General features: G+C 51.4%; 1 protein-coding gene across 2 annotated transcripts; it reads right to left on the bottom strand.

The window, feature by feature from the left end:
• Positions 1-1,273: 1,273 nt before the first annotated feature.
• Positions 1,274-13,982, bottom strand: TLE6 (TLE family member 6, subcortical maternal complex member). 2 transcript variants are annotated; one of them, XM_036240964.1, is made up of 17 exons: positions 13,926-13,982; positions 13,298-13,390; positions 11,144-11,217; positions 10,582-10,627; positions 9,197-9,238; positions 5,426-5,488; positions 5,019-5,340; positions 4,880-4,902; positions 4,540-4,600; positions 4,376-4,440; positions 4,233-4,270; positions 3,339-3,591; positions 2,995-3,245; positions 2,563-2,704; positions 2,032-2,182; positions 1,668-1,744; positions 1,274-1,494 (listed from the first exon to the last, which is right to left on the bottom strand). In XM_036240964.1, the coding sequence occupies exons 2-17, from the start codon at positions 13,364-13,366 to the stop codon at positions 1,390-1,392; spliced, it is 1,782 nt and encodes a 593-aa protein (XP_036096857.1). In that variant the 5' UTR covers positions 13,367-13,390; positions 13,926-13,982; the 3' UTR covers positions 1,274-1,389. The 2 variants fall into 2 exon arrangements, with proteins under 2 accessions (XP_036096857.1, XP_036096858.1); XM_036240965.1 differs by lacking the exon at positions 13,298-13,390 and having other exon boundaries at positions 13,926-13,942.
• Between the last annotated feature and the right edge of the window lie 3,970 nt (positions 13,983-17,952).

Raw genomic sequence — 17,952 nt, forward strand, 5'->3', positions numbered from 1 at the left:
GCAACTGAAAAGTCACATTCTAGCTGTGTGACCATGGGTTGTCTTTCCTTTTCCCTAATCTGGATGAGGTCATTCATTGTACATGAAAAACTGTGGGATCTACTACAAGAAATGAGTGTTGTTTTGGGCAGTGTGGCTTAAGTCTTGCCATGTAACAAATAGCCCCCCAGGTCTCAATGGTTGGACACAATAGACGTTTCTCAGGCAAGTCCATGTGGCATGTAGGGCTTGACTTCAGGTTGGTGGTTTCACCCCCTCAATATGTAAATTCAGGGTCTAACAGAGCAGGGACACAGGTTGCACATGACTTAAATCTCTAGCCCCAAATTTCACGTATTGCTTTGGACAGAATCATCCCAAGACATTGCCCATGTACAAAGGGTTGGAGATTATAGTGGAGCATGTTGCTATTTGGGGTGCAGTCATGTTTCCTTTGAGACCCAGAGACAATTCCTAAGAGCCTGGCACATGATACCTGGCCCACTGTCATCATCACAGCAAAAGTCAGGCCCAGAGGAGGTGGCAGCTAAGCCAAGAGCCAAAGGAGGAGACACAGTTGTTTGAAGGGTCACAAAAGACGGAGGGAACAGCATGTGCAAAGACTCAGAAGTGATTAAGGAACTTGGCCTGGTGAAAACCAGGAAGGCGGGGTGGGGGTTCCTTCTCAACTACAAGGGAGACAGGTCTCCAGATGAGGCTTAAACAGGGAAAGCCACAGAAGTGGGAGCCAGAGGCAGGCAGGCAGGGGGGTAGAGGTGGTGACACTATCAGATCTGAGTTCTGGAAGCTCCTGTGGGTTGCCACAAGGACCACGGCTGCTGCTAGGACTTCCTGGGGGGTGATGACAGGGTCTCAGGTGGGGTTTCTGAAGAAAGATAATTCTGTGGTTAAGAAAGCTAGATCTATTGACCATTGCACGCTTCTTATCCTGAAGAACAGGTGAGCAAATGGTGATGTCAGAATCCCACTGAGAGGGTGAGGAGCTCTGGTCTAGCCAGACAGGGTATCTTAGAAAGGACGGAGTACCCCATCCCTGGACCTGTGCAGGAGGTGGCAGGAAAACATCTCTCCAGAAGATGAGGGGAGATTGGCTCAGGGGAGCAGGAGGAAGTGCTCCATCCCCATCCCCACCTGCAGTGAGGGTTAGTGGCTTTGATCAGATTCTCAGTGAATGTGACTCAAAGGGCTTAGAGATGCAGGCTGGACAAAGTCCTTCCAAATCTTCACCAAGATGGCCAGAGTACAAGACAGAACCAGATCAGCTCTGCTTTCTCCAATTGCTTTATTACACATGACAAAGATCACGGGCCCACCCATCACGCCCCTCCACTACTACCCCTTTCATTGGGGAGGAAAGGGCCCCGAGTTGAGATGACAGTAGTGAGCCCCTTAGTATGTGATCTGGTACACTGAGGCGTGGTCCCTGGATCCCGTGACGATCAGGCGGTTGTCAGAGGACACATCACAGCACATGACAGAGGTGGGCTCCGGTACCTGGGAGGATAGGGGAGCACAGCAAGGGGGGCTCACTCACCCTTGCCCCTATCTGTGCCTATCAATGCAAATGTGGTCCCTATGGGGGCCTTTGCATTTTGACTCCTGGGCTAAGCCCCTGAGCTCCCAGGATACCTAAGCACTGCCTATCCCACCCCAGCCCATTCTGGTACCTGGAACACCATGGCTCCTGCGGGCATGCTGTAGATGCTGACCAGGCTGTCCATCCCGACACTCACCCACCACTGGCCTGGAAGGAGGCAGAGGGACACCACGTCAAAGCTGGCAGCTGAGGGCCATACCCCTGGGGATCTGGGAAATGGAGGAAACCCCCACCTCCCACATGTCCCCAAGGAGAGAGAGCATCTGAGAGAGGTTCTTGCTGCTGAAGTATGGAGGGGAGGAAGAAGCCCAGCAAGGGAAGGAAGAAGGAATTCAGGAAGGGTCAGAGAGGGTTGGACTCAATCTGAGTGGGGTGGGGCCCTACGGGAGGCTGGGGGCCACAGGGTATTCGCCCACTTCCTCTGGGCCACTCACCAAGAGGGGAGAACTTGAGACCGAGGATGGTGCTGTCCTTACAGCCCACCATGTGTTTCTGGCCCCCGCGGGTGGGCTGCAGCCACTGCTGGCCATTGGCTGTGCCCACCAGAACCCAGTCCTCCCGGGGGCTGGGGGATAAGCTTATTATCTGGGGGTAGGTGGAAGGAAAGAATCTGGTCAGGGCCCTGCCTGGCCCAGGAGGTGAGCAGAAGAACAGAAACCTTGTCTGCACAGGGGCTGACTGCCTGCATATTTCCTGGTTGCAAGGCCCTAAAAAGAAACTTCACATCTCCAGATCTCGGTTTGCTCATCTGTAGAATGGGTTGGTTCTCTCTACTTTATGGAAATATCACAGACTATGTAAGTATCTGATGCTATTTGGGCAACAGGAAAGAACATCTCCAATGGCTCCTATTCCTCCCAGCATCACCGAGACTTGAGGTACTCTACCTCACAGCATCCACCTCCTTCTCTAGCCTGAGGCCCAGCTGCTACCTCGTCAAGCAGGTCCTATCCCAGCCTGCACACCTGAGACTCAAAGTGGTATTCCTGGGGCTCCTTACTGGTCCGTAGGTCCCAGCACCGCAGGCAGGCATCCAGACCCCCGGCCCAGATGTTCTGGTCTTTGACAACAATGCTCTTGGCTCCATTCGGGGGGCCCGGCAGGTCCCTGGACAGGAGAGGCATCAGAAGGGGTTTGGAACTGAGACTCTAAGCTTTGGGCCAAGAACACCACCCACTCAACCACCCTCAGTTGACAGATGGGGAAACTAAGGCACAAAAAAATACCAGGACTAGGCTTTGAGGAAACAGTCCAGCCAAGATTTGAACCCAGGTCTTCAACTCTCTCAAATCTGAGTTCAAGCAGGCAAGGGCTTAACCTTGAGACTGCTGAGGCCCTGCTCAGCAGATCTGTTAGAAGGGGCTCTCAGGGTGACCCCGACCACCTTAGGGCCACACCTGACCACACTCCGGTCCCGAAAGTCCCAGATCCTGATGGTCCCATCAGTGAAGCTGGCAAAGGCCTGGCTGTCCTCCAGGTTGGCAGCCAGGGCCTGGCATGTGAAACCTGCACAGGGTAGCTCATCTCTTATGTGCAGGGAGGGTGCTGTCAGGTCCCAAATGCTCACACCGGTCAAGTTGTAGCCACCAGTCAGCAGAGTAGTGCTGTTAGAGAACAGCAGGCAGGTGCGCAGGTAGGCCCCTTGGGTCTGGAATGGGCAGAGGCACCGGTGAGCTTCCTCCCCTGTAGGTAGCTCTTCCCACTCCCACAAGCCCCACCTCCTGGAGCCAGCTCCTCTCACCTGTACACGCAGGTGGCTTTCGGGGAACCTGTCCTCTATCATCTGGCCGACCAGGCTCCACACCTTGACACCACTCCTGCCGCAGGTGAACACGTGCCGCGTGAAGCTGCTGACTGCGGTGGCCAGCACGGGCTCCCCGTGTTTCAGCACCCGCTTCTTCTCCATTCTGTGTGGGATCGCCAACTTCTTGGATTGCCAGGGCAAGGCATCTGGCCTCTTCCACGTGTCTTCAAAGTCCTCAGGGTCCCAGCAGCTTAGAAGGGGAGACCTTGGGGTTACCTGTCTGCCTGTGAGCCCTTCTACCCAAAAGCAGGCACCCATTAAGCCCTCAAGGGGCTTCATTCTTTTTCGGATGTAGAGGTTTTCTCTCAGGCCTTTCCCCCCCCCCACTACACTCCACCTCCCCCACTCTCCTACCCACGTCCCTCCAAGTGTTCCCCCTGTCCCATAACCAAACACCGCTCCCTTCTGCCTGGAATGATTTGATCCCACCTGGAAAACTGCTCATCCTTCAAGGTCCTAACCATTATGCCCCTTCCTCTAGGCAAGCCGTCTCTCCCGCATCTGGGCTCCTCCAACTTCACACCACAAGGCTGGGACTCTGCCTCCAGCTGACACAGCCCCTTCTCCCTCCTCATTCCATAGGAGTTGCTTCCCCAAATCCCTGGAACCCAGGCTGCTTATGTGGGTAGGGGCAATGATGCTGGTATGAAAATAACTCGAGTTACACCTCCCTATCCAGACCCCTCTTCTCCAGTTACTGAGAACAGCATCATGGTGATGGGGAAGGGAGAGGACAGCACTGTGGTGAGGGGGAGGACATGCCTATACCTCTGGTCCCCTCTATTTCCTGGGGACTGAGGTACACATAGGTGGGGCAGTTCCAACACTTACATGGGCTTCAGAAAGGGATGGGTTCTCCCAGCAGGCTCCTGAGGATGGACCAAGATCACAGCTAAGCCATGCTGGCTCTCTGCGCCAGGCCCCAGATTTTCAGTGGGGGTGGGAGGGAGTACCAACTCAGGCCTGGGTCTCACCTGGGCCGTGTGAGGCAGCATCACCCCTGGCGCCATGCCTGGCCCTGTGCTCCCTTCTTGGGAACCTGCAAGAGAAATGTGGAAGGGCACGGGTGGGGTGAGAACGGGGCTAAGACAAGAGCAGACTAGTAGCAGCCATGGCCCCTCCCTCCCACTAGGATTACCCAAAGCATCTTCGGTACAGGGTTCTGCTCCAAAGTACTGTGGTCCCGAGTCCTGGCTTTCCTGCCAGCAAGAAACAGGGCGATCTGTTCAGACCAAAGGACCTGCCCAGGGGCAGTCTTAGAACCAGAAAACCTTAGGGAGACCCAGGCAGGGAGGACAAGACCAGGCAACTGCCTAAGTCCTCCCATCCAGGGAGAGTTGGAGACAGTCTCGGGGCAGAGTCCTGACTCCAGAGGGCATGAAAGGGCTGAGGGTGGAGGAGGTGGACCAATCCCACAGAAAATTAAATACCCCCTCCTGGGGGCCCAGCCAGGCTAACCTCCCTGCTCATTTACTTACCAAGTCTGGCATCTGTTCTGTCACTATGACGAGGGGAGGGGAGGAAAGTAATGGAGAGACAGCAGAAAGACACAGTTCAATCTGTGCTGCCCTCCACACAGTGCGAGGCCACCCACTCCCCAACCTCAGGGAGACTCACGCCTATGTCTCGCTTGGTCCACCTTATTGTAGGTCCCAGCAAAAATCTGCCAGAGTTGCTGGGTCAGAACATCCTGCCAAAACTGGGGCTCAGAGTCCCAGGACGGCCGCATGTCTAGCTGGTGAACGGGGGCGTTGTCCACTCCAGAGGGCTGCTGGAGCCAGTCAGATGACCTTGTGGCCATGACATCTTCAAAGTCTGGCCCCTGAAGACTGGAGGGCTGTGGGGGCTTGACCCCAGGAAGTTGGGAAGCAATGGGGCTGGCTGGTCCTGAGGAGTCCTGGTCAGCCTGCTCATCAGAGGAGACCTGGCTGACCTGGTCCTGCCAGCACCGGGTTGTTAGGGACAGGAGGATGTGCCCCTCACCCGGAACCTGTTCCCTTCCTCCTGGAGAAGCCAGAACCTACTTCTGCTGGCTGGAAGCCCAGGGGTTGGTTGCACGTCTCCATGATCTGTAGGAATTTTTCTGCCTAGAAGGAGGAAAATGTCCCAACTAAAGCTTTGTAATCAGACGGCTGTGGGCACGAACCCCCTCTTGCAAGCCAGTTTCCCTGTGTATGAAACAGGGAATATACCACCTACTGCGAACATTTTGGGGTGACTCCTGATAACAGAGCCCTCTGCACCACACCTAGTGTAAAGCAAGTTTGTGGTACCCAGAAGCTAGCCTCGGCAATGGGTGACAAGTCACTGTTAAAGTATGGTAGAAAGTGGAGCAGATCTGGGTTCACATCCCAGCTGTTTCCTTGGGATGTTTGAAAACAGAAACCTGAATCGTTTTGCTTAAACATGGCTTCAGGGCCCTGGCCGGTGTGGCTCAATGGTTAAAGCATCGGCCCTCACATGGAAGGGTTGCAGGTTCAATTCCCGGTCAAGGGTGCGTACCAGGGTTGCCGGTACGATCCATGGCCCTGGTTGGGGCGTGTGTGGGAAGCAACCAATCAATGTGTCTCTCTTACATAGATGTCTCTTTCTCCCTCCTCTCTCCCTTCCACTTTTTTTTTTTTTCAGGAAGCATAAAAGAATATATACCTGTGTCCCCATGTGGAGACTATTTGAATTTGCTTAAATGTTAGAAAGATACTAAGAAACTGACGGTTACCTCTTGGGGATGAGCCACCTGGTAGGAGGGTCACCTACATTATTTTATATGTAAAATCAATGCCCAGCCCTGGCCGGTTTGGCTCAGCAGTTAGAGTGTCAGCCTGAATACCAAAGAGTCACGGGTTCAATTCTGGTTGAGGGCACATGCCTCAATTGTGGTTTGGGCCCTGGTCAGGGTCGTATGGGAGGCAATCAATTGTGTTTCTCTCACATCGATGTTTGTCTCTCTCCTCCCCTCCTAGTCTCCCTCCCTATCTAAAAAAACAAAACAAAACAAAAAACAATGGAAAAAAATATCCTTGGGTGAGGACTATAAATAAATAAATAAATAAACAAATAAATAAATAAAATAGAATATGCTCCCTCCTATCAAATAGCCTACTCCCTTTTCTCCACGGCACTGATATGACAGATACTGGGTCTGTTTTTAACTCTTTCCATAGGACTGTACAGCCCAGCACAGTAGCTACCAGCCATGATGGCTATTTAAAAAGTTAAGTACAATTAAAAAGGACATTTCTATAGTTCCAGCAGGCACATTTCAAGTGTTAACAGCTATGTGGGACCAGCGGCTGCTGAACCAGATGGCACGGGCACCTAGTAGAACCAAGGGCAGTGGTTCCTAGGTGGTGCCCCGCATCCACCCGAGGACAAGAACAAACAAGGTTGGACCCTCCAGGCCAGTATTCTCAAGAACCTGCAGTGTGGAAATGTGTGTATGTGCAGCTATATTTAGTCCAGTACCAGACTAAACATAGTGACAGTGAATTGTTCTAGAGCTGCCTATTTAACGGGGTAGCTGCAAGCTATATGTGGCTATTGAGCAACTGAAATGTGACTGCTGCCACTTGCTTAAGTCAACTTAAATAGCCACATGTGTCCCATGGCTACCATGTAGGCTAGCACAGACTGCTGTCTTGGCTGGCTTATGGCTCTGGAGGTAGATGCCCACTCCCCTCTAGAAGCTCCTAAAGTTGTCTGGCCCAGGGCAAACTCCAAAATAAAATGTTCTGATTCACAAAGGAAGATAATTAATAAAGAAATGCAGCATAAGCATAAACGGCAATCAGTTGTTTCACAGGCACTGCTGCCCTTCCCATTTTGCAGATGGGAAAACTAAGGCCCAGAAAAGCAAAGCCAATTTCTCAAAGTCAGAGGAGAGGGGTGGGTGGGTGGGTGGAGGTGATAGGAGTGGGTGGAGAGTGGGGGCAGGCAGTGTTTACCTGCCTCCTCCAACAGCCTGGCATCTCTCCTGCCGGTTAGGCAACAAGATAGTGGTAGGAGGGTCTGGGATATGGGAGCTGCTCTCTGGCTCAGGGTTGCTGCCTCCTGGGGCCATCAGTGATGGATTCCCCAGCTGGGCCTCCCAGCCGCATGAGGCCCAGGGGAGCCTTCCCCAATTCGCCCTGGCTCGTTAATGTGCAATTTACTGGCACTTTAATGCACTCAGCATGAAAAGTGCTGCTCCCTCCTGCCTGCTAGCTGGCCTTCCCTGGGGAAAGCTGTGTGCAGGCAGGCAGTGGGGAGCAGTGGGGCTGCTGCTGCTTGGGATTTTAAATGCACAGCAAGGAGGCTGGAAAAACAAGGAGGGGGAGAGGAGAGGTGGATGTGGTCTGTTTGGGACTACAAAGCCAGCAAGGCAGCTAGGGATGATCACCTGGGGGTAAGGGGAAAACCTCCTGGGTTGAGCAGCAACAGAAGTAGCCAATTTTGGGCCCTTGCCACCCCCCACATTTTGATATTCAACAAGTGCTGTTTGGTTCTTACCCTAAAAGGGCCCACAATCTGCTTACTTCTCACCACATAACTGGTCTAAGTGACAAGCATCCTACATCTGGATGGTCCTTACTGGTGCCCCAGTTCCTACAGTACAACCACCCTTAGCAGCCAGAGGGCACCTGTGAGCACCTGAGTCATGTCCTGTCCCTCTGCCCACAGCCCTCCAGGGTTCCCACCTCCCTGGGGTAAAAGCCCAAGTCCTCAAGGTGGCCCACACATCCCTGCACAACCTGCCCTCACCTCCTCCCTCTCTCATTTTGCTCTGGACACAAGAGCCTCCCTGCTGTTTCTCCAACATGCTAGGCATGGCACTACCCCAGGTCCTTTGCATGTGCCGTTTTTCAGATACCTTCATGGTTCCCTCCCCTCTCCTTTAGTTCTCTGTTCAAATGTCACCTTCTCAGTGAGCCTTTCCTGACCACCCTGAATTGCAACCCACTCCCATTCTGATCCCCCTTGGGGCTGCTCATTTCCATGCCCACTTTTGCCCAGCCCTCACCATCTGACACTTCTGTTTACCAAGCTCCTCTCACCCAAGGGCAGGGTTTGGCCTGTGTTCTTCACTATTTCCCTGGCGCCTACAACAGCACTTGGCAAGATGGATAAATATCTGTTGAATGAATAACTGTTCTGGTTGCTTCCTGCCCCCCCACCCCCATCTGTCTCTCCCAGTTCTCTGAGCTGCTCACCCCAGCCCCTGCTAAATTGCAGACATGGCCCTGGCCCTCTGCCAGTCACATCTGGCATAGGCAGAAAGTCCTGCCAGCACCCAGGGGAAAAGGGCCAGGTGGCAGGAGGACAGGCAGGGGTGGAAGTCATGCTTCAGCCTGGGCAAGGCGCCCTGTGAAAGGAGCCAGGGCCTCCGGTGCAGACCTGCCCCTGGCTCGCATGTGAGCCAGGCCCTTGAGAACTCTCAGACATAAGGAAGATGGTAATCCGGGTATGTCTGGCATACATAACAGGCCCTTCAGAGCTGAAGCAACTGACCTGCAAAGTGCTGAAAACACCCCTGGCCTCATCTGAGCCACACAGGGACCCAGGGAGCAGGCCAGAAAGAGGCTCAGCAAGAGCATGGGAGATACACTCCCAAAATGTGGGGATCCACTGATATCTTGGGGGGGTTCCAGGTCCCACCCCATCTCTGTTCACAGCCCTCCAGGGCTCCCACCTCCCTGGGGTAAAAGCACAAGTCCCCCCAAGGCCCAGACGGCCCTGCCCCCATCCCCACCCTGCCTTCACCTACTCCCCTGCCTTTCAACGAGGGGCAGCTGTACCCTGAGCTCCCTGTGACTCACCTGCCTGTGATGTTCCTGTAGACCCTGTCGAATCTTCTGAAGCTACAAAGGAACAACAGGGATCAATCACACTGGGTGGTGGTCAATAGAAGTGGGCAAGGGTCTGAAATTTGAACACTGTGTGGCCCAGTTGTGTGACCCTGGGCAAGTCACTTTACCTTTCTGGTCCCTACTCTCATCAAATAGTATACCACAGTACACACTCAGAATGAGAGCTAATTAGGGAAACCTCTGGATTTCATTCTAGATGTGAAAGTCAAACACAGGCCTTCCCAGAGACCTCTTGCCCACCCCTTCCCCGTCCCATCCACATCCCCTTGCTCACTGTGCTCCAAGCATACTAGCCTCCTTACTGTTCCTCCAACATATCATATCTAATTCTGCCCCAGGACCTTTACATATACTGTGCCCTCTGCCTGAACTCCTTTCCCAGTTCTCTCTAGGGGTGGCAGGAGCCCCTTATCCTCTATGAACATCAATTCCTCTAAGAAGCCCTTCTAGACCCTCTGAGCTCAAAAATCTTTACTCATTTTCTATTTTCCTTTTAATTCTTGCATGTTTTTGAATCTTGTTTCTGTTTACTTATTTGTCCCTCTCCTCCCCTTAGAGCTGCCCTGTCCAATGTGGTAGCCACTAGTCAAGTGTGGCTATTTAAATTTAAACCAGTTAAAAATGCAGGTCCTTAGCCCTGGCTGGTTTGGCTCAGCGGTTGGAGCGTTGACCTGTGGATCAGGTCCCGGGTTCGGTTCCCGCTAGCGGCACGTACCCCGCCCCCCCCCCCAAAAGAGTGTCTGACTGTGGACTGAAGGGTCATGGGTTCGATTCCCAGTCAAGGGTCCGACCTGTGTTGCAGGTTAATGTCCCTGGCATGGGTCAGGGTCATGTGGGAGGCAACCAATTGATGTTTCTCTCATTCTCTCCTTCCCTCCCTTCCCTCTATCTAAAAAAAAAAAAAAAAAAATCAATGGAAAAACATCCTCTGGTGAGGATTAACAAACAAAAAAGCGCAGGTCCGTACAAGTCCTCAATTGCCACATGTGGCTAGCAGGTATCATATTGGACATTGTTGATATAGATCATGGGCACTGTTGATATAGATCATGGAAAGTTCTAGAAAACAGCACACTAGCACATACACACCTCAAGAGCAGAAACTCCAGTCATGTGCTATGAGTTAAAGCGGCACTTCCTTTAAATATGGAATTTCTAGTTTTCACAGCAAGATTATTAAGAAAAACTCACATGAAGCTGGGGCTCAATGGGTTAACTGACTAGCCCAAAGTCAGCAAAATAGAGAAGAGGGTATCTCAAAACCCTGTTCCTGACGCCAAACAGAACAGCCTTTCCAGGGGCTGCCCAGAGGCACTGCCTGGTCTGTGGCTCACCAAATAGTAAATGCTGTCCACCTGTGCCGGCAAGTGAGGCGGGAACCTGCGGGGAAGAAAGACCAGCTGGAAGATGTTGGCGGACAGGACCTTCCTCAGAATGAGCACAGCACTCTGCCAGCCCCCTGGCTGGGAGGGAATGAGGGTCCCCTTCAAGGGGTCACATTTAAGGCAGTGTAAATATTAATACGATTTTAAGGCAGCATTTAAAATTATATGTATAAATGGCCCAGCCTGTGTGGCTCAGTGGATTGGTGTTGTCCCATGGACCGAGAAGTCGGAGTTCAATGGCCGGTCAGGGAATATGCCCGGGTTGTGGGTTTGATCTCTGGTGGCAGGTATGCAGGAGGCAGCTGATTGATGTTTCTCTCTCACATCAATGTTTCTATCTCTCTTTCCTTTCATCTCTCTCTTAAAAAAAAAAACCAAAAATCAATAAAAACATATTTTAAAACAATAAAGTTAACTAACCTAAAAGTCATTAAATATATATATAAATATAACTGAATGTAAGTAAATTCACACTGTATAACAGAAATCAAACACTTAAAATTGTCCTCACCTAGGGAACTGCTTCTTGAGCTGATCCAGGAAGCCCTGATAGTTCGGGTCTTGAAGGCTGGCCCCACGATGAGCCTGGAAAGGTTGATGGAAGGTGAGATGGGAATCTCCTAAAACCTGACGGCAATTCGCCTTCTCTCTTGCTACTAAGTACCCATAGAGTATCTTCCATCTAAAATCTGAAGTATTCCCTCTTTGGCCCCTTTTGGAAGAAATTTGCCTACCCCTGGCCAAAACTGTTAGCAATGGTCATTTCTAGGAAATAACATCTGGAGGAAGGGAGATTTTGTTTGTAAATTATTAACAGAACAGACGATATAGTTGGGTGTTTTATACCTGGGTCATAAGAAGTAAGTTTAATTTCTAAAAAAAGCAAGTCCCGCCTGACTGGTGTGGCTCAGTGGTTGAGCATCGACCTATGCACCAAGAGGTCACTGGTTGATTCCCCGTTGGGGCTGTGCCCAGGTTGTGGGCCCAATCCCCAGTGGAGGGCATGCGAGAGGGAGCCAACTGATGTTCTCTCTCATTGATGTTTCTATCTCTCTCTTCCCCTCCCTTCCTCTCTCTCTAATCAATAAAGAAAAAAAGATTTTTTTATCCTCTCCTGAGGACATTTTTGCATCTATCCTCAGATAAAGAGGGAGGTCTAGAGGGAGGAAGAGAGAGAAACATCGATGTGAGAGAGACACATCGACTGGTTGCCACACACATGACCTTAACCAGGGCTGGGGACAAACTGCAACCGAGGTATGTGCCCTTAGCGGGAAACAAACCCAATCTCACTGGTCCGCGGACCGATGCTCTAACCACTGAGCAACCGGCCAGGGCATAAAGAAAAAAAAATTTGCCCTGACCAGCGGTTAGAGTGTTGGCCTGCGGTCTGGAGAGACCCGGGTTCGGTTCCCGCTAAGGGCACGTACCTCGGTTGCAGTTTGTCTCCGGCCCCGGTTGGGTCGTGTGGGTGGCAACCACTCGATGTGTCCCTTTCACATCGATGTTTCTCTCTCTCTCTCTCTCTCCCTCCTACTATCTGAACAAAATATCAACAAAATGTCCTCGGATGAGGATAAAAAAAAAAATTAAATAAAAATGCAACTGCCACCCTGGCCAGTGTTGTTCAGTGGTTAGAGCCAGCTTGCACACCAAAGGATCTAGAGTTCAATTCCTGGTCAAGGGCATGGACCTGGGTTGTAGGTTCGATTCCTGGTCCTGGTGGGGGCCTTTGTGGGAGGTAACCAATCGATGTGTCTGTCTCTCTCTCTACCCCTCCCTTCCACTCTCTCTCTAAAAAAATTAATAAATGTGTGGGGGGGAGCAAGTGCCACCCTGGCCAGTGTGGCTCAGTTTGTTGGGCACGATCATTCAGTGCATGAAAAGGCTGCCCTTTGGATTGCAGATCAGGGCACATGCCAGAATTACAGCTCAGTCCCCAGTAGGGGGCATGCAGGAGGCAGCCCACTCTCACATGGAAGTTTCTCTCTCCTTCTCTAAGTATCAATTAAAAATCCTTTTTTTTTTTAAACTTTTTTTTCCTTTATTGATTTTAGAGAGAAAGGGAGAGGGAGAGAGACATAGAAATATCGATATGAGAAAACATAGACTGGCCACCTCCTGCATGCCCCCCACTGGGGATTGGGCCCACAACCTGGGCATATGCCCTGACTAGAAATGGAACCAGTGATCTCTTGGTGCATGGGTCGATGCTCAACCACTGAGCCACACCAGCCAGGCAAAAAAAGTTGTTTGTGCTGCCCTGGCCAGTTTGGCTCAGCGGTTAGAGTGTTGGCCCGGGGACCAGAAGTCCCAGGTTTGGTTCCTGCTAAGGGTATGTACTTTGGTTGCAGTTTGTCCCTGGTCCCAGTTGGGGTTGTGTGGACGGCAACCAGTAGATTGTGTCCTTCTCACATCGATATTCCTCTTTCTCTCTTCCTCCCTCTTTCCCTCCTGCTCTATCCGAATTAAAAAAATTAAAACACACACACAAAATAAAAAGCCAAGTGCCACCTGTGAAATATGATGAGCTAGTGACCCCAGCTTAAAGGCCTGGCCAGCCACCCCATGTCCCTCCATCAGAGACAGGAGAATTAGATATGAGCCCAGCTCCCAGGCTCTTCCCCTCCCCCCAGGGGATAATGCCATACCACACTCTCCTCACCAAAGTTCCTGGGGGCCTCACCATCCTTGGAGGGTGCCCCTGGGGGCTGAGATGGCCACAAGAGGTCATCTTCAGGCAGTACTCACAAGGACTCTAAAAGTAACAAGGAGATGGCAGGTCCTGAGGGCAGAAAGCTGGGCAACGACAAACCAGCCCCACCCCATGCCTGGGCCTCCTGCACCACTCACCATGGTCTTCCCTCCAGGACCCAGTCCCAGCCCCCAACCCTATGACTGACTTCCAGCACTCCACTGCATTCCCTACATGCTATGTTCATTCATCAAACACTCTGGTGCCTACAGCTGTGCTGATTAGTAGTGGGGACCCCTGAGGTCTCACTCTATGAGGTGTGGAGGGAGAGCATTCAGGGCTTGGGGAACCCAGAGAAGGACATCAAAGCTCAACCTCAGTTTTGAGACAATTTCCTAAAGCCCAGGAGAACACCATTGGAAAGGGGTTTTGGAGGATGAGTAAGAGTTGGCCAGGTGAATTAGGAGAACTTTCTCAGGTAGGAGGAAAGAAACCACTCTAACCTAATCACTCTTGCTGTACCCAAGTCCCTTCTTTACTTTGCGTCTGCCCCTCTACCCCTCCTCCCCAGCCGGGTGACCTTGGAGGGCCTACTCACCTCCCTTAGGGTGCAGGATCAGAGGAGCAAAGAAGGAAGCTGTGAGGGTCAGCCAAGTTCAAACCAAGAGGAAGCGCCTTCCCCCTACCCTCACCCGGGGGCCTTTTGACCCATCGGACCCCGCCCCGGCCCGCCCTGGTCCCGCCTCGCCCCGCCCCAGCCCCGCCCCGCCGCCACCTGCACAGCGAAGCGGATCAATGAACGACCAGCAGCTGCACGTGGGCTCGGGCTCCGGGGGTGGTGGCCGGCAGCTCTGACCAATCTTGAGGCTGCTTGCCCACGTGGGCCACGGCCACCGTTGTTTATTGGCCAGATCGCCCTGGCCGCCGGTCGTGCTGTCAATCAGCACACTCGGGGCCGCGTTTTAACCCTTGCCGTTCCAATGCGGGGAGGGGCAGCGTGCAGAGCCGCAAGCAGTTTGGGGTGCAGACGAGGGCGAGGATTTTTAGAAGGGCTTGGGGCTTGGAAGCAGAATGTACAAGTTGGGGCGGGGCTGGGCGGCATGTAGTTGCATTGTTTGGTGAGAAACCTAATAATTTTCTGTGATGCCCAGCAGTGGCTTAGGGCAGGAAATAGGGAGTGGGGGCTGGCACTTGGAATGGGGGGAATCTTTAACACTCTCACTCTAATCCTTAGATATGGGCTAATAACGTTTTCCTGATATTAAATAACGTGCAATGCAAACGAAGCTTCAAGCCCCTCTCTGAGGAAATCTTAACAGCTCCCTTTTATCCAGTGCTTCCCATGAGCCAAGCCCCAGGCTACGCATTTTATCAGGAATTTTCCCAACTGCCCTCCAAGCCCAGGGACTGCAGATCTGAGAACTGAAAGCAGTTACTGCAAAGGCCTTGAGGCCGGTACATTTTTTTCTAGGTTCAAGGGCTAGGCGGGAAGGAGTAGTGGGTATTCTAGGCCTAGGGCAATGTCAGAGAAAAGTGGGTGGGGGATTGTATGAGGCTGTTGAGGGATTCAAGAGTTCTGTTTCAGCCTGGTTTGAAATGCCTACTCAATATATGAAGTGGTCAGTCTGGAGTTTTGGAGTGAGAGGCCAAGTTTCTGCCTACCCCAGGATCTTTGCGCTAGCTATTCCCTCTGCCAGGGATAGTCTTCTACCTGACTCACTCCCTCACCTTCAGCTCTGGCCCAGAGGTCACCACCTCAGCAAGACCTCCATTCTTCCTTTCTTATTTTATTTACTCCAAATATGGTTTGAATTGAAGTTAATCTTATTTTAATCTAAGTGGCTGTAAGCCTTGTGTTCAAAATTCATATTGTTACCGGAAAGAGGACCTGGCCTTGAGCAGGTCTGCCTAGGGCCGAGCCAGTAGTGTGTGGGTTCCGGACTTCATGCAGGAAAAGTGTCACAACACGAGTCCAGGTAAATTTTAGAGGATGCTTATTAAAGCTGGGGACAGTGACACAAGGGCTGGGACAATGAGCCTAGGCTGGGCTGCTTTGGCTCACTAAGAAGTCAGAGAAAAGGAGGCATTGGTGACAGGTTCAGGGGGTTTGCCTGGGATGACCTGCCACTGCCCATTGCTACCTTAGTTGTAAGCCTCATGGGGTCCCTTACAGTTTAGGAGATTGCATGGCTGTGAGGAAAGGGGTTGGAGGGAGGAGCGGAAAATGCTCCTGGGAGGGAGAACACAAGCTGGGCCCTTTGTTTTGAGGGGTTTTAAAGGCTGGGTATTTACGGGAGGATTTCAATAGAATATTTATCAATTTTATGCTAATATACAAAAATGAGATTTGTTCTCTTAACTTCATCTGTCCTTGGGTGTGGTTAGCAAATAGCACTAATTGGATTTCTGCTATCTGTCTCCTTGAGTAGGGTGATTTAAGCTATTTACCTTCTGATTGGGAAGAAGTGCAAACCATTTACTCTTATTAAGTGTCCCTGGTTTAGGGAAGATAGGATTTACTCTATGGCTGCAAACTGCAGTTTAACTATATGTCTCAGTTTCTCTATTCACCTAGCCCTGGCTTACTGACCTGTCTCAATATAATGCTGACAGGACGCTAATACATTCTCACAACTGGCCACAGGCTCCTGCGCAGGTGTGCTGGCCTGGGATCCACATGAACCAGAGATCTACCATTTCCCCTGATTCGTGCTAGTAGGGGAAAACTGAGGGTTCAGATCTTGGGATGTGTAGCCCCACGAGATTCTGATGTAAACACATAACTTGGGTTTTGTGGCTGGTCTATGGAGGAGAAAGTGAGGGCTGCCATATATGAACCGCAAAATAGGTTTTCACCCATGATCCCTCAACTGGCCCTTAATTGAAGTGTATTTTATTTATGGTCCAGCCTGCTAATTGCCTCCCTCTGTGCGCCTGGCTCTCCTCTCTGTGGTTTGCAGACTTTCAGCTGCGCACATCAGTTCATCCAAAGCTGGCTTGTCTCATCTGGTTTCTGCTGAGTACCTGTTGCTGCTTAAAACAAATTAAAATGAAATAAAATTTAAAACTCAATTCCTCAGAAGCACTGGCCGCATGTCAATTGCTTAGTAGTCACATGTGGCTGGGACTGTCACATTGGACAGCACAGATCTAGACAATTCTCATCGTTGTAGAAAGTTCCACTGGATGGCATAGATCTGAGGTTCTTTAAAAAGAAAAATTCTAGGTCCATGTAGAAGTAGGAAGTGTTTTATGGCAGCCATTCCATTCTCACTTGTTGAAAGTCCTGTGTGGGTCCTGGCCGGTTTGGCTCAGCGGTTAGAGCATCGGCCTGTGGTCCAGAGAGACCTGGGTTCAGTTCCCGCTTAGGGCACGTACCTCAGTTGCAGTTTGTCCCTGGCCCTGGTTGGGTCGTGTGGGAGGCAACCACTCGATGTGTTCCTTTCATGTCGGTGTTTCTCTCTCTCTCTCCTTCCCACTCTATCTGAACAAAAAATGGAAAAATGTCCTCGGTTGAGGATAAAAAAAAAGGAAAGCCCTGTGTGGATGGTTGGAACTTTTGCTGGTGTGTACTCCCCAATGGTTCTTTTTTTTACTGTCCCCTGCATGCCCCAGCCTGTCCATCAGGGATCAGCCTCCTTGAGCCCTGGGGAAGGGGATGGATGACACGACAGAGAGGAAAGGAGGAAGCACAGACTTCCTTCTTGGCGTCTGAGCTGTGCTTTACTTGGTGGAAATCCAAAGTCTAGATGAAAGTTTGAAAGGAAAGAGGTTTGCATTTCCAAAGCTTTGGATTTCCCTGGGCCTATCTAGGAGACCTCAGAACTGGTACCTCGGGGGCCCCAGAGTCACCTGGGTTAGGTGTGTACCAGACAGAAGGGTCAAGAGAAAGCCCAGGGTGGAGAGGAGGCTGTGGAGTGACCACAGGGAGGCAATAGCAGGGAGGTTGTAACAGGCTTCAACTTCCCCATTCTTTTCTAAAAAATATTTTTTCTTTATTGATTTTAGAGAGAGAGGAAGGGAAAGGGAGATATAGAAACATCGATGAGAGAGAACATCAATTAGCTGCCTCCTACATGCTCCCCACTGGGGGTCAGGCCCACAACCTAGGCATGTGCCCTGACCGGGAATGGAACCGGTGATGCTCAACCACTGAACCACACCAGCCGGGCTCCCATTCTTTCCTTCATCCCCAGAACTTCTCAGTGACCCTTGTGAGCAAGAGAAAATAGCCAAATGTCAGAAGTGAGGGAGTAGCTGCAGAAAGCCTGTAGTTAGAAAGACTCTAGTGTCCTGCCAGCTAATGAATGACCAAGAGCAGTGCAGTGGGACAAGGACTCACTAGCCTGAAGACGCTGGCCAGGCTGGGGAACGCTCAAGGGCAGGATGACTCCCAGCTTGTCCCCACTCTCAGACACCATATGACCACCCTTGAACTTAGATCTGGCCCCCGGAAAAGTGAATTTATTGAAGTACCTGGCATTGATTAAGATTTGCTTTCTGCCACCTGGTGGAAAGAAACTTGTAATCCTTTCCCCAGAGCTGCTGTAACAAATGACCACAAAATGGTTGGCTCAAAACAACAGAAATCTATTCTCTCACATGCTAGAGGCCCAAAGTCCAAA

The sequence above is a fragment of the Molossus molossus genome, unplaced genomic scaffold (assembly GCF_014108415.1).
Source record: "Molossus molossus isolate mMolMol1 unplaced genomic scaffold, mMolMol1.p scaffold_m16_p_4, whole genome shotgun sequence".
Lineage (NCBI taxonomy): Eukaryota > Metazoa > Chordata > Mammalia > Chiroptera > Molossidae > Molossus > Molossus molossus.